The sequence below is a fragment of the Megascapheus bottae genome, chromosome 14 (assembly GCF_031878675.1).
Source record: "Megascapheus bottae isolate mThoBot1 chromosome 14, mThoBot2.hap1, whole genome shotgun sequence".
Classification (NCBI taxonomy): Eukaryota; Metazoa; Chordata; class Mammalia; order Rodentia; family Geomyidae; genus Megascapheus; species Megascapheus bottae.
The window spans coordinates 33,256,006-33,271,588 of record NC_143522.1 but is presented as its reverse complement, the minus strand read 5'-3'; the positions used below and the strand labels follow the sequence as shown (position 1 = coordinate 33,271,588).

General features: G+C 35.3%; 1 protein-coding gene across 1 annotated transcript in view; it reads left to right on the top strand.

Annotated features, from left to right (window-relative positions):
* The window catches only part of Exoc5 (exocyst complex component 5), a 43,617-nt gene that overhangs the window by 13,077 nt on the left and 14,957 nt on the right, over positions 1-15,583 (top strand). Inside the window, exons 4-12 of the mRNA XM_090344965.1 lie at positions 211-405; positions 2,348-2,412; positions 6,181-6,209; positions 7,437-7,546; positions 8,703-8,747; positions 8,847-8,987; positions 11,014-11,096; positions 12,042-12,251; positions 13,485-13,632. Of these exons, the coding sequence (XP_090201091.1) occupies positions 211-405; positions 2,348-2,412; positions 6,181-6,209; positions 7,437-7,546; positions 8,703-8,747; positions 8,847-8,987; positions 11,014-11,096; positions 12,042-12,251; positions 13,485-13,632 (1,026 nt within the window). The remainder of the gene's footprint in view (positions 1-210; positions 406-2,347; positions 2,413-6,180; positions 6,210-7,436; positions 7,547-8,702; positions 8,748-8,846; positions 8,988-11,013; positions 11,097-12,041; positions 12,252-13,484; positions 13,633-15,583) is intronic.

Below are 15,583 nucleotides of genomic sequence, written 5' to 3'. Positions count from 1 at the left end.
GCAGAAATGAGATTGGAAGTTTATTCTTAAATTTCTTGTTACTTAGTTTTTTTGTTTGATTTATTTTGTGCTTGTAGGCACCAAACCACTTCCTTGAGCATGCTAGGCAAGTGTTTTACCATTTTGCCTTTAGTTGGCAGTTTAGTTTTGATTTGTATTAATTAACTTAGTTTTTTGACTGTATTTTATACTTAAGCATATCTTTCCTAGGTTGCCTTTCAACATTTCCAAGAACTAGATGAGCACATTAGCTATGTAGCAACCAAAGTCTGTCACCTTGGAGACCAATTGGAGGGGGTAAACACACCTAGACAACGGGCAGTGGAGGCTCAGAAACTGATGAAATACTTTAATGAGTTTTTGGATGGAGAATTGAAATCTGATGTTTTTACAAATTCTGAAAAGGTAAGCAATATAAGAGGATAAAAAAAATCACCAGCAACTCATAATAATGCTTTGATTATAAATTCAACCTCCAAAGTTGTTGAATAGCTGCTTAAATGAAATTTTTATCATTCTGAAATACAATTTAATACGAGTTCCTGGAGATTGCTGAAATGTTTATATTCAGTTTTTAATTGGTTTTCTTGATATTTTTATTTATGAACTCACATGTTGCTAAATGCTGATATTAACTGTTCATAAGTATATCTTTATCGGAGTTATGTATTGTTGGGTGGTGATACAGTAATTTGACCTAATTTGTCCATCTGAATTACCTTTCTGTAAAAGAATTCCAAACTTCTAGTCTTCTAGTTTTCTTTTCGTTGTTGTTGTTGTTTTGTTCTGTTTTCGGTTTGCTTGAACTCATGGCCTGGACACTACCACTTGGGCCACAGCACCACTTCTAGTTTTTTCTGTTTATGTGGTACTAAGGAATCAAAACTCAGGACTTCATGCATGGTAGGCAAGCACTCTACTACTAAGCCAGATTGCTTCTAGTTTTTATTACTTGAATAAACATACTTTAAATGGGACTAAACGTAGGAGGATAAAGTTATAATATTCAGTGTATTTATGTGAAAATGCTACTAGGAAAATTAAGGGGGTAGGTGGAGTTGGGAAGATGGTGGAAAATGACAAAAGGGGTAACATTGATCCAGAAGCTTTATTAGCATGAACACTTGGAAAACAAAAATGTAGGAATGGAGATGCACCTGCATAGCAAGTTTGATGCCCTGAGTCCAGATCTCAGTACTACCAAAATAATAGTAATGGTAGTAGTAGTAATAATAATAGTGGCAGTAGTAGTAGTAGTAATAGAAAAGGAAAAGTCAATTTATTAATGTTCTTAGACTTTCCTTTACTTTTGTAAGACTTTTTAGTGAAAGAGAAAATGAATCTCTGTAAAAATCAGTTTTTTAAAAAATTTTATCGAAGTAAAAGCATGAATTTGAAATTTAAAGGAAAGGTTTACATTATGGGACTTACCTACAGTGTTCTGTAAGCTCAAATACATTTAAAAGAATTTTAGTTCCTTGTCTAATACTCACTCTGTTCAACAACTTCAAAAGTATACATCTCTATACTATATTTCATTCAATTGGCATTATATTAAATCTTTGCTTTTAGAACAAGTGTTTTAAAATTACATAGCATCTTATGTTACTATTTTATTTATCTTAAAGTGAACATGTGCAGTAACATGTTCTAAAACATTTTCATAAGTCTTATTTATCTTTTTTGGGTTCATAAACTTAGAAGAAGTTTACACTTTGCTTTCAGTAAGCAAATAATTTAATTTTTCCAGAATAAAGATCGCCTACAGATTCCATTGGGAAGACTGTGGCACTTAAAAAAAAAAAAAAGAAAATCACACCTGGGTGCTAGTGGCTTTTGACTTAAATCCTAGCTACTCAGGAAACTGAGATCTGAGGACTGAGGTTTGAAGCCAGTTTGGATAGGAAAGTCTGTGAGACTCTTATTTCCAATAAACTGTTCAGAAAATCCCGGAAATGACACTCTGGCTCAAGGGACAGAATACTAGCCTTGAGTAAAAGAAAGCTCAGGGACAGCTCTGGGTTCTGAGTTAAAGCCCTAGGACTGCACTTGCACACATACCCCTCCCCCCACCCCCCAGTACACACACACATACACACTAGTTCAAGCACCATGACTGGCACTCACATGCAAAAATCACAAAATTTTCTCACCAGAAAAGCAGATGTTTGGATTTGACTCATTATGGTAATACCGTAGATGTATTCTTGTTGCCCACACTTTCATTTGTGGGTTTTAAGGAAAAATGTTTGGGAGAGGGGAGGATTTTACTGTTACTAAGTATACTGTTAATTTTTGATGTGCCTAAAGGTTTTTTTTTTTTTATTGTTACTTTTACTTTTGATAGATAAAGGAAGCAGCAGACATCATTCAGAAGTTGCACCTAATTGCCCAGGAGTTACCTTTTGACAGGTAAGTTTGTCTTAAAAACTGATTTATAAATATGTTATTATGTATGAAATAGAATCTGAGTTTTTTTTCTACAGGTGACTTTCTGTGGCTGTTAGGTCAACATAATTTGTTTTTTTTATACCTTTTTATAAGGTATAATATAAAACAATTCATTGAAACAGTATGATCTACTGTTTGAATATGAACTTACTGCTGCTAAACCTTTAAATAGTTTCAATTTGTCTTTGTGGTTTTTGAAAAAAAATTCAAGTTGACTGAAGTAAAATTTTTTCCCTGTTTTGAGAATTGTGGTGGTAAGCGACAGCTAGAATAGGGTTGTTGAGTTGCTTTTTCCTATTTCTTGTTGACATTAATACTTATGTTTTAAGGAGTCTTGGGCACCTTTGAAAAGCTGATAAAAGCTGTACAAGTTCTTTCAAAATTATACAATTTTATGGTGCTTTAGATTTTATCTGTAGAGCTTTCTGGAGACTTAAGATTAAATACAGGGTCTCAGGGCCATCGCTATTAGATTTCTTCCTACCATAAACTATATACTTAGAAGGAAATTTTTTCGTAAATTCCTTCAATCAACAGAATGCCATACCCTGTAATAAAGAGTTGCTGATAGAGATAGTTTGTGTGACTATTTAAAAAAAAAAAATGCATGACTTTTTTTTTTAATGTCTTGTGGCCTGACCTCAGGGACTGGGTCCGTCCCTGAGCTTTTTGCTCAAGTCCAGCACTACCACTTGAGCCACCACTTGTGGCTTTTTGGGTTGTTACTTGGAGATAAGAGTCTCCTGAATGCAGCGACTTAGACCGCTCAGCCGGGAGTTTGGCCTAGTGGTAGAGTGCTTGCCTAGCATGCACGAAGACCCGGGTTTGATTCCTTGGTACCACATACTTAGAAAAAGCTGGAAGTGATGCTGAGGCTCAAGTGGTAGAGCTCTTCTAGCCTTGAGAAAAATCCAAGGACAGTCCTCAGGCCCTGAGCTTAAGCCCAAGACTGGCAAAAAAAAAAAAAAAAAAGAAAGAAAAAAAAAGGAAAAACAGAGTCTCCTGGACTTTCTTATCAGGGTTGCCTTCAAACCAGGATCTTCAAATCTCAGCTTCCTCAGTAGCTAGGATTACAAGGGAGAGCCACAGATGGCTGGCAATAAATTACTTTTTGTCTAACATGTTTTTCTGTTTAAAGATTTCAGGTATAAATTGAATATGACTACATTGTTAAGTTTAAAGCTAAACCATTAACTTAAAAACATAAAGTGAATTCTCCCTCCCCTCCACCAAAAAATATGTTTTAACTGTTAACTTTGTATCATCATAAAGGATTAACATAATAATTTTTTTTAAGTTACACAGCAAAACTACTCCTTGTTGACCATTTAGAGGAAGATACCTCAAAAATAGTTGACTACATCTTCCATTCCTATCCTATTCTTCTCCAAAACAAAGAAGTGTATATTTATCTTTTCCATCCCCCAAGTTCATAGTTGTCTTACAGAAGTGTTTGTTGTGTATTTTCATACTGAAATTGATCATACTGGGAAAAAGTTCTACCATTTTGTTTTAGCCTCTTTACTGATCCTTGAAGTTGAATACTTGTTCCAATGAGGTGTAATATTTCTTTGCACAGATCAGTATGGCCTCATGAATTCTGGGATTGCTGTGATTGACCTCTATCCTCCCCTTCCTTTTTTTCCCTCTGCCCCTTTTCCTTCTTTCTTTCTCTTTTCTATTTTAGCAAAGGTGGGGATTGAGTCTTATGCTTGTTAGGCAAGTATTCTATTACTTGAGCCAGGCTGGGTTTTTCATTTGTGTGTGTGTGTGTTTTAGCTTAGTTTTTCAGGCAGGGTCACACACTAGTCTTCAACCTCAGTCCTACTTCTGTCTTCTGAAGTAGCTAGGATTATAGGAATGCATTGTTATGTCCTCTGTCATGATTTTGATGTATCATTCCTGTATAACTCTTAAATTTGTATTTCCTTTTTACCTGCCTATCACCTGTCTTTTCCAGCTACTCTCCTGTCTTCAAAGGATAGATTGTATATGCTCTCTCAGTGACAGTTTGGGACTTGAAGATTTTATTCTATATTTTAGTTTTTAAATTAGTAAAAATTCACTGCATTACATGTGTCTGTTCTTGTCTGAATTTGTAAAAGTGGAATGATGGCACATTGATATGTGTATAGTCTATTTTTCTAAGTTTAAAAGTCTGTGATTTTTGTCATTAATCATTTCTTTAAACTTTTATTATTTGCCATTAGAATGTCATATCTTACTATATCATTCTTTTCTTTTTCCTCCCAACCCCCTTCTGTTGATGGTACTAATGTTTGAACTCAGGACTCTGCATTTGATCCATACCTTGTCCTCTGCCAGTTTTGGTATGGGTCTTGTGTTTTGTTTGAGCAGCTGTAAATATGATTCTACTATCTATGCTTACTGCTATGGTTGACTTTCTTGTGCCACCACAACTTTTTAAAAAATCTTTTTTGGGTGGCCTCTCCTGTCCTTGAAGTACAGTTCTTTCAGTCTTAGTCACCTGTGTAGCTGGGATGACGAGCATGTGCCCAGCTTATGGTTGAAATGGAATCTTGTGAACTGCATTCTGCTAGCCTGGGCTAGTCTCAACCACAGTTTCCTAAGTAACTAGTTTTACAGGCATAAACCACTGCACCCTGCTTGATTTTTTGTTGTTGTTGTTGTTGGTTTTAAATACTTAAACTTTATTTTTATAAAGCTTAATATGGTGTAATGATATTACTCATAATAAGTGAGTTTTAAATGAATAAGAATAGTAATCTAGAGTTGGTTGCTTGGCTTAGTGGTAGAGTGCTTGCCTAGCATGCACGAGGACCTAGGTTCAATTCTTCCGTACCACATATGTAGAAAAAAACTTTAAGTGGTGCTGTGGCTCAAGTGGTAGAGCGCTAACCTTGAGAAAGCCCAAGGACAGTACTCAGCCCCTGAGTTCAAGGCCAAGAACTGGCACACACACAAAAAAAGAATAGTAATCTAGTCCTCATCTGGCTTTGTTCTTAGAGCTTCCTGCAGAGAGACCTTTCTTTATTAACAAGTGAATGATATCCAGTGATTTCCTTTGTGAGAAACATACCCTCTCTGAATTGACTAAATGTAGTCTATCACCTGATACCTGATATACTTTTTTTTTTTTTTTTTTTTTTTGCCAGTCCTGGGCTTGAGCTCAGGGCCTGAGCATTATCCTTGGACTTTCTCAAGATTAGAGCTCTACCACTTGAGCCTCAGCACCACTTCTGGCTTTTTTCTATGTATGTGGTACCGGGGAATCAAACCCGGGTCTTCGTGCATGCTAGGCAAAGCACTCTACCACTAGGCCAAACTCCCGGCCCCACCTGATATACTTTATATCAATATTCTTTTCTCTAACTTTGTCTTTTTCTTTTTGCCAGTCCTGGGGCTTGAACTCAGGGCATGGGCACTGTTCTTTTTGCTCAAGGCTAGTGCTCTACCACTTGAGCTACAGTACCACTTCCGGCTTTTTCTGTGTATGTGGCACTGAGGAATAGAACCCGTACTCTACCAGTAGGCCAAGCTCCCTGCCCTTCTTTTTTTTTTTTTTTTTTTTTTAAGTAACCTTTTAGTTTTGTAATAGTATAAAATTTACAGAAACATGTCTGAGATATAGAGGTTATTATCAGGTAATATAGACATATTCCCATTTGCATGTGAACCTTTAGTCTTACATTATTACCATGATATGTTCATTATAGCTAATGAACTTTATTGGTTTTTATCTTTCAGATTTTCAGAAGTAAAATCTAAAATTGCAAGTAAGTGGAATGTATTTATTTATGCTTTAAAAAAATCCATGCTAATCCTTGAGTTTGAACTTAGGGCCTGAGCACTGTCCCTCAACTCTTTATTCAAGATTAGTACTCTACTACTTGAGCCTCAGCTCTACTTTCAGCTTTTGGTGGTTTGGAGATAACAGTTTCTCACTGACTTCCCAATTTGAGCTGCTCTGTCTTTGAACCATGATCCTCAGATCTCAGTCTCCTGAGTGGCTAGGATTACAGACATGAGCCATCAGCATCCAGCTTGGGTTTCTAATCTTAATATAATTGTGGAAATTGTATTTATACAAATATGTCTGAATAAGATTCTTTTTAATGTTAGGATATTATAAGATTTTAGTGTCTATTTAGCTCCTTATATGCTTGATTCTTTCCTATCTTTGGTATATTTTAGATTAGATCATCTGAGTTTCTGGAAGATTACTGTATTTGTCAACTCCCAAATCATTCATTTGTAGCTTGGATTACTGTTTTGTGGACCATTTTCACAGGTCAAAAAACCACCTGTATTTTCAAAAGTCTGAGAATAAAGGTGATATGGGTAGGCTGCACTTCTTAGGTATTCGCTGAAAACCATAATATAGAATATAGTGAATTATCACATATCATTTTAACAAATTAGTTTAAGCCCATAATTGCTTATGGTAGAAGCATCTGAACTCCAATGAAAAGTTTTTAGTTCTCTTTACTTTCTATAGCTTTACGAATGAGGATGTTTAAACTTTTTGCTGTGAGAACTGCCATCTGGGGGTTTTATTCTTCTCTTTCCCTCCTCCCTCTGGTGGTTGTACCTTGAAAATACAGATTTATATACTTAAGTGTATTATAGGAGCTAGGCCCACTGTTTGTAAACCCACGGTGTTTGTATTGTTTCAAAAGAAGAATGATCCATACTACTATTTATGGATAGCATATATATATATATAAATTGATTCCTTTTTAAAATATATTAAATGGTTATGCCGAGGTTATAGTGTCATAAATCAGGTTGTAAGTACAATAAATCTTGATCACTGTCACATTTCCACTATTATTCCCCATTAGGCTTCCTCCCCATCCCTACCCTCAAGTTACGTAATTCAGTTTTTATATAATGTTCATTGAATATAATGACTGTTTTCTCACCCTCACTCCATTTGTGATGCTTCCCTCCCACAATTGATAAAAGCGCCCATGTGTAACTGAGTGGCTTTCTATTTGTAGGTAAATATCATGATTTAGAATGCCAACTGATTCAGGAGTTTACCAGTGCACAAAGAAGAGGTGAAATCTCCAGAATGAGGGAAGTAGCTGCAGTTTTACTTCATTTTAAGGTAAATGTTAACAGATTTAAAATGGAAGACTCTTCAAGGTTGTAGAGATTTTATAAGTTTTATATGTTGTATTTCTGGTTACACAGTAATAATTTTAAGTTTTAAAGTAATTTTATGTATATTTTATATATCATTATGTGATATTAAATGTATTTAATATTTACATCACAGAGTTTTGATATCGTTTGACAAAACTGTTCATCTCTTTAATGTCTTTTGCTCAGGCATGTCAGAATTGGTCAAATAAGTCAAAAGTAAGAAAATTTGACTAAATATCTAATGGAATATAGCAATCCAGGAGTAGATGAATGTGACTAATAGAAGAAATTCAGGATTCCAGAGATAATTGTATGATAAAACTGTCTTCCAACAATTTGAATTGTAGAGAGATCTGTTGTGGTAGTATATTCTGCAGCGAAGATGCTTAAATAAATAGTTCTTCCATTCCAGTGCCTGTGTGTCATAATGGATTACCACACAGATTTCTCTCCAATTCAAATTCTAGGAAGACAGTTTCATAACACAACTTCTCCAGGATCCTGAATTACATCTCCAATTACGGAAGCTGAGATATGAGGCTCATGGTTCAAACCTAGCCCCAAGCAGGAAAGCCTGTGAGATTCCATCTCCCTGATAACCAGTAAAATGTTGAATTGGAGGTGTGATTCAAGTGGTAGAATCCCAGCCTGTCAAAGCTAGCTCAAGGCATTGAGTTCAAATTCTAGTATTGAAAAAAATTACAATTCTTCCTTCAATCTCTTTCTTTATATTTATATCAGATTATGAAATTCATGGAAGAGAAAAGATGTATGTCAACCCTTTTCTCTCTTTAATCTGTGTGTGTGTGTGTATTGAAGTAAAAGAGTTTACTAGATGATTGATCCTAAGACAAAATTTGGCACAGAGAGCACAGTCATACTTTAGCTTTCTTCTTTCATCTAAAGTTCAACAAGCATCTGAAGCAGTCAGTGAATTTCATCATAGAAAGAAGGAGAAATTACCCCTGTTAACTTACCAGTTCTCTACAATTAATTTCATTAATTTCAATGGCTGTTGGCTATTCAGTAGAATAATGACATAGTTTTATTACATATAACACTGTTACTGAGGTTGTTATTATTTGTAAGAGCAGTAAAAATGTATTTCTTTTTTGTAGGGCTATTCCCATTGTGTTGATGTTTATATAAAGCAATGCCAAGAGGTAACTTGAAAATCTACTTTATTGAATCTTATTTTATGCTAATTTCTGTCTTGAAACTATTATAAAATTTATGTATCACTATGTATATTTACTGTTTAGGGTGCTTATTTGAGGAATGATATATTTGAAGATGCAGCAATACTCTGTCAACGTGTGAATAAGCAAGTTGGAGATATTTTTAGTAATCCAGAAACAGTACTTGCTAAACTTATTCAGAATGTATTTGAAATTAAGCTACAGGTAATTTTAAACAGTAACAAATTAAAACAGTTTGTGATGTCTTGTTCTATTCTTTCCTCTTTCTTTCTTTCTTTCTTTTTTTCTTTCTCTCTTTTCTTTAGATTTAGCTAATTTATGTAAAGACCTTGGAACTCAGTTTAAGTGCTGTTCCTGAGCTTTTTTTTTTTGGGGGGGGGGTGTAGGTCATGGGGCTTGAACTCAGCCTGGTGCTGTCCCTGAAAGAAGAACCAAGCCCCACTTCCTATTTTCTAGAGGTTAATTGGAGATAAGAGTCTCAGGTCCTTTTGTGCCTGGGCTGGCTTGAACCTTGATCCTCAGATCCTAGCTAGGATTATAGGTGGGAACTACTGTGCCTGTTTCCTGAGCTTCTTTTGCTCAAAGCTAGCACTACTATTTGAGCCATATCTCAACTTCTGGCTTTTAAAGTTGTTTATCGAAGATAAGAATCTCAAGGATTTTACCTGTTTGGAGCTGGCATCAAATTATGACCTTTCAGATCTCAGCCTCTTGAGTAATTAGGATTATAGGTATGAGTCACTAGTATCCAGCAATATCATAGTTTTTAAAAGCTGGTTTGTTTTTCACTAAGGGGAAGTTGTTAATCAGTGTTATTAGAGCATATGCTTAAAATTTGCTTTCATAATAGTGATGGACTGTGGTAAGGTAGCTTTAGATGTGCTCTTTTGTTTCCGTTTTCACTTTGACCCCAAACTGACATTTGTGAAACTGAGCAAGAGATACAAACACGGTTGGCATTGGTAACTCATGCCTGTAATCTGAGCTACACAGACTGAGGTCTAAAGATTGCAGTTCAAAGCCAACCCAAGAAAGATAGGCTGAGGAACTTATCTTCAATTCATTACCCAAAAGCTGGCTCAAAGTAGTGGAGTGACTCAAACTATTGTGGCTTAAAGTGGTAGCGTGGTAGGGTTGAGCACAAAAGCTCAAGGACAGTGTCCAAGTTTTGAGTCTAAGCCCAGAACCAACACCAAAAAACAAAACAAAACAACAAAATCTAAATATGATTTGTATAATTTTTGGATATGGTATTACCCAGAAAAGGGAAAACAGTAATTTTTCTTTTTTTTTTTAATTTTTTTTTATTGTAATTAGTAAAAGGGTTACATGATATTTGCCAGATAGAAGGTGCGTTAATTCACATACATTGATACCCTTTCACATGTCTTGGTACCCATTTCCCTCCCCCCCCCCCCCCAGTAATTTTTCTTTTAATACTCCTGTAGTACCATGTATTCAGACAGCATTTCCTAAACTTTACTACCATTAGATTAAGCCACATTCAGTAAGTGTTTGTTTTTCAAACACAATTCTTAAGATATTGATAACCTTTGAAAATATAACAATTCTTTAGAAATGAGAATGTTGGGGCCAGGAGTTTGGCCTAGTGGTAAAGTGCTTGCCTAGCATGCATGAAGACCCGGGTTGGATTCCTTGGTACCACATACATAGAAAAAAGGCAGAAAAGGTGCTGAGGCTCAAGTGGTAGAGCTCTAGCCTTGAGAAAGTCCCAAGGACAGTGCTCAGGCCCTGAGCTCAGGCCCTGAGCTCAAGCCCGGGACTGGCAAAGAAAAAAAGAAATGAGAATGTTATAAATAGCAGGGAATACAGTTTAGAGAAGTACCCATAGAGTGTCCTAAAACTGTGTGGTAATTTTAAAGGAAAAAATTCATTGTTGCTGGGTGTAGTGGCTCACACCTGTAATCCTAGCTACTCAGGAGGCTGAAATCTGAAGATCAAGGTTCAAAGCCAGACTGGGAACTAAAATCGATGAGCCTCTTTATCTCCAGTTAACCACTAGAAAACTGGAAGTGGTGCTGTGGCTCTAGGGGTAGCTGGTAGCTTTGAGCTGAAGAGCTCAGGGAAAGCGCCCAGGCCCAGAGTTGACAACTGACAAAAAAAAAAAAAGAAAGGTAAATGTATTTTGTATGTATAATATACATGTTAAATATATATTGAGAATAATGCAATTTAATATTTAATTAATAGAATGTTTTTTCATTTTTAGAGTTTCGTAAAAGACCAATTAGAAGAATGTAGGAAATCAGATGCAGAGCAGTATCTGAAAAATCTCTATGATCTATATACAAGGTATATTTTTAATTGCAAGAATAATTTCAATTTTCTTTTGTAAAATAAAATAGAAAAGTAAGAGGCATTTAAAGAGAAGAAAAATCAAAGTATTTTAAATTAATTTTTTGCATAACAATATGGCTTTTAGCATTTAAATATTTGGTTTAGAATTGTGCAAGAGTAGCATTCTTAGTACTTTACCTTTAGGATTTGAGTATTTTGATTCATCTTAATGTACTAAGAAACAAAGATCCTCATTTAATCTGATTCAAGGATTTTTATTTGTGATTTTAATTGTGAGCTAGTTTACTTTTTTGTGTTGTTAGTATAATTAGATTTATTTGCAGTTAAACTAGAAAGAAGTAACATATTCTTAACAAATGTTAAGTCCTGTGTGAGTTTGTCTTTTTCTTTTGTAAATGACAGAATTACCCTCAGAGATATTACCTCAGAAGCTTCATAAGGAGCACTTGTTATTTGACATTTTCAAACTCTCTTACTTATCCTTCAGTCTCTGCATTTGGGGAGAAGATTCATTTTGGTAACAGCACCAATACTGTCTTCAACAATGGGAAGTAAATAAGAGAAAAGTCCACTTAGAGACAGACAGTGAACTGTGGGAGCAGACTTAGTGCTGCTTAGGAGTCTTTGTGATGAATAGTATTAGAAAGCATTTGAGACTATTCTGACACTGCCTCCGCTTCTAGATTGATAGATTCTCATAGATTCTTTGGGGTCACCTATAGGAATTAGACTATGGTTCTTAAAACCATAGTATTGGTTATAATATTCCATTCTATTTTTTCTATAACTCTTTAGGGCTGTTTTCTAAATTCTAAATACATTTTATCAAGGTATAAAAAAAGAATAGTTTAATATGTCATAAAAATGTATGTTATAAAATGTATTACTACTGTACCTAAAATGTACATTAATCTTTTTCTTCCCCTTTTCCATGAAAAGAACCACCAATCTTTCCAGCAAGTTGATGGAATTTAACTTAGGTACTGATAAACAGACTTTCTTATCTAAGCTTATCAAATCCATTTTCATTTCCTATTTGGAGAACTATATTGAGGTTGAGACTGGTTATTTGAAAAGCAGAAGTGCTATGATCCTACAGCGCTATTATGATTCAAAAAACCATCAGAAGAGATCCATTGGCACAGGAGGGTGAGTTTCCTTAAATATATGGAAAACTAAATGCATGGAAAAAATGATGAATTTGGACAAAATTATCAAATATTGATTGGATAAGCTTATCAAATATTGACTGTCAATATTTTTATGAAGAATTCTTTTAACCACTGTTATTTATATTACTGACCAACTCCTCTCTTTGAGCTACATGTTGAAATGATCTAACCACATGATTAAAATATAAAGCAGATACTTGTTAATTCAAAAAAATAATATAAGACATTAATATAAAGAATTTGTTTCTTTTTCTTTTCAGGCAGAGTAAATTACTTTGAGTTGTCGACTAAACCAGTTTTTGTTGTTATTGCTGTAGATATGACAAAAAGAACAGACAGTTGACAATTTAGAATTGAGGGCATCTCAGTTATCCAGGTCTTTATTACCTGCGACCTAGATGATTTTATGAGGTAGCATGATTTCTGTGGTGTCACACACTATGTAGCCAAATAATTTTGTTTCAGTTTTGTATACTAAATGGTGGTCTGAGCTTTTTTGCTCAAAGTTGCACTCTACTCCTTGAGCCACAGCTCCACTTGCAGATTTTGGTAGTTAGAGATAAATCTCAAGGGATTTCCTGCCTGGGCTGGCTTAGAACTGAAATCCTTATATCTCTGCTTCCTATGTAGATAGGATAACAAGTAAGAGCCACTGGCTCCTGGCTGAAGTTCTTTTTTAAAATACGACTCTTTAGTTATCTGTGCGAAAACTTACTGAGATAAGTCACTTCTTGAGGAAAACAAATCATTCTCTACTGAGTTAAAAATCTAAAACTTTTAAGTACCTCAGAAATCATAACTCCATATTTGCTTTTTTTTTTGCTTTTTTTTTTTTTTTTTTTGCCAGTCCTGGGCTTGAGCTCAGGGCCTGAGCACTGTCCTTGTACTTTCTCAAGGCTAGAGCTCTACCACTTGAGCCTTAGCACCACTTCTGGCTTTTTTCTATGTATGTGGTACCAAGGAATCGAACCCGGGTCTTCGTGCATGCTAGGCAAGCACTCTACCACTAGGCCAAACTCCCAGCCCCAATATTTGCTTATTTTTTTAAAGATGAAAATCTTCAAACAATATAGTAATTTGATTTGGGGCTGTTGGTTATTGGTCCTTTTTTTCTGTTGTTATTGTTGATGTACACTAAATACTTGAAGCTGAAATTTGTATATATGTAGTAAGATTTTCTTTTTTTCTACCTGGCTACACGATGTACTAGTATTCAAGATTTGAAAGAGAGGATTAGACAACGCACCAACTTGCCATTGGGGCCAAGTATTGATACACATGGAGAAACTTTCTTGTCTCAAGAAGTGGTGGTTAATCTTTTACAAGAAACCAAACAAGCCTTTGAAAGATGTCATAGGGTAAGAGAGAGTGTACATTTATTTTATTTTATTTACAGGTTGTTGTATATTTTAAGTTTTACCTTGTTGACAAAGCTACAAATCTAGTTTCTGGTACGGAACAATTTTTTGTAACTTAAGAAATGTGTTTATTTTTGCCAGTGCTAGTAGCTCATGCCTGTAATCCTAGCTACTCGGAGTCTAAGTTCTGAGGATTATGGTTTGAAGCCATCCCAGGTAGTAATGTGCATGAGATTCTTACCACCAGAAAACCAGAAGTGGCACTTTGGCTTAAAGTAGTAGAGTGCTAGCTTTGAGCATAAGGAGCTCAGGGATGACATCTAGGCCCTGAATTCAAGCCCCATGGCCAACAACAATTTTTTTTCTTTTTTTTTTTGCAGTAGTGAGAATTTAACTCAGAGCCTAACACCTGCTAGGCAAAGCGATATATTATATATGCCATTTTCCCCCCTGCCTCTCCCAAACCCCTCATTTTTTACCTTAGGCTTGGGGTTTGAACTCTGGGCCTAAGCTGCTTTTGCTCAAAGCTATAGCACTCTACCACTTCAGTCACAGCACCACTTCCAGCTTTTTCTGAATAGTTTATTGGAGATAAAAGTCTCATAGTCTTTCCTGCCCAGTCAGGCTTTGGACCACAATTCTCGAATCTTAAACTCCTGAGTAGCTAGGATTAAAATATGAGCCAACAGCACCTGGTTCCCTTTTTATTTTAAATTTGTACACAAATTGTATGTATTTATTGGGTACCATGTGATATTTATATTTATATTGAGGAATATTCAATCAGTCTAAGGATATATAAACTTTTCAAACTTTTTTGTGTTAAAACCACTCAAAATCCATTCTTGCTTTAAAAAAATATGCAGTGTATTGTCGGTAGTAAGCCCACTGGTGTGTTGCAGAACTCAAGGTATTATTTCTTTTACCTTATTGTAACATAGAACCTGATCAACCTCCAGTAACCACTCATGCTTCCTTTTTTTGAGATCACCTTTTTAGAGTCATATAATAATGAGATCATTCAGTATTTGTCTTTCTTTGTCTGATGTATTTCACTTAACAAAATGTGTTTCATTCTACCCACATTGTTGCAAATAGGATTTCATGGCATGAGCCATACTGAGTAGTATTCCATCGTGGGTAGAGTATATCGAATATATATCAGATTTCCTTTATCTGTCAGTTTAAGGCACTTAGGCCAACTCTTTTTTTTTGGCTGTTGAAAATAGTATTGCAATAAATTTAAAATTGCAGATACCTCTTCAACAAGCTGATTTCTTTTCATTTGTTTACATACCCTGTAGTAGATTTGTTAGGTTATATGGTAATTCTATTTTTAATATTTTAGAGGTACTTCCATACTATTTTCCATAATATCTACTAATTTACTTTCCTATCAACAGTGTTCAAAGGTTCCATTTTATTCTTATACTCACCAGTATTTTATTTTTTCTGTTCTACCCCATACTTGATGGAGTCTTTTTCCTCACGTGGCTCTTGAGGTTGAGGAAGCTAGATGAAAACATCCCTTGGTTGCCTAGACTGATGGTTAGCTCAGTTATTCCTGAGACTCGCAGCCATTGGGGCCTAGATATTCACTGAAGGCCCAAATTGCAGCTGGTAGTGGTTGAGATGGCACATAGATCTTTCTTGGAAAGATTTCAGGTTTCTTCCTTTCCCTGAGATATGTCTTTAGGCTACAGACACTTGTCTGGGGTGGAGTTTGGGGGAGAGAAGTAGGGTGTGAACAGTACCAGCAAGGCTCTGTCTATAACTGGATTTTATATCACAAGTATTAATCTAAGTACTTTTTAATTGTATTTTATTGTTGGGATAATATATAGAAGGGTTACAGTTACATACATCAAGTAATGGGTGTATTACTTCTCATGGTTTGGCCCTCCTTTCCCTTCTCCCACCCCTCCCAATCATCTTGTTTTCCCCCTTCCCT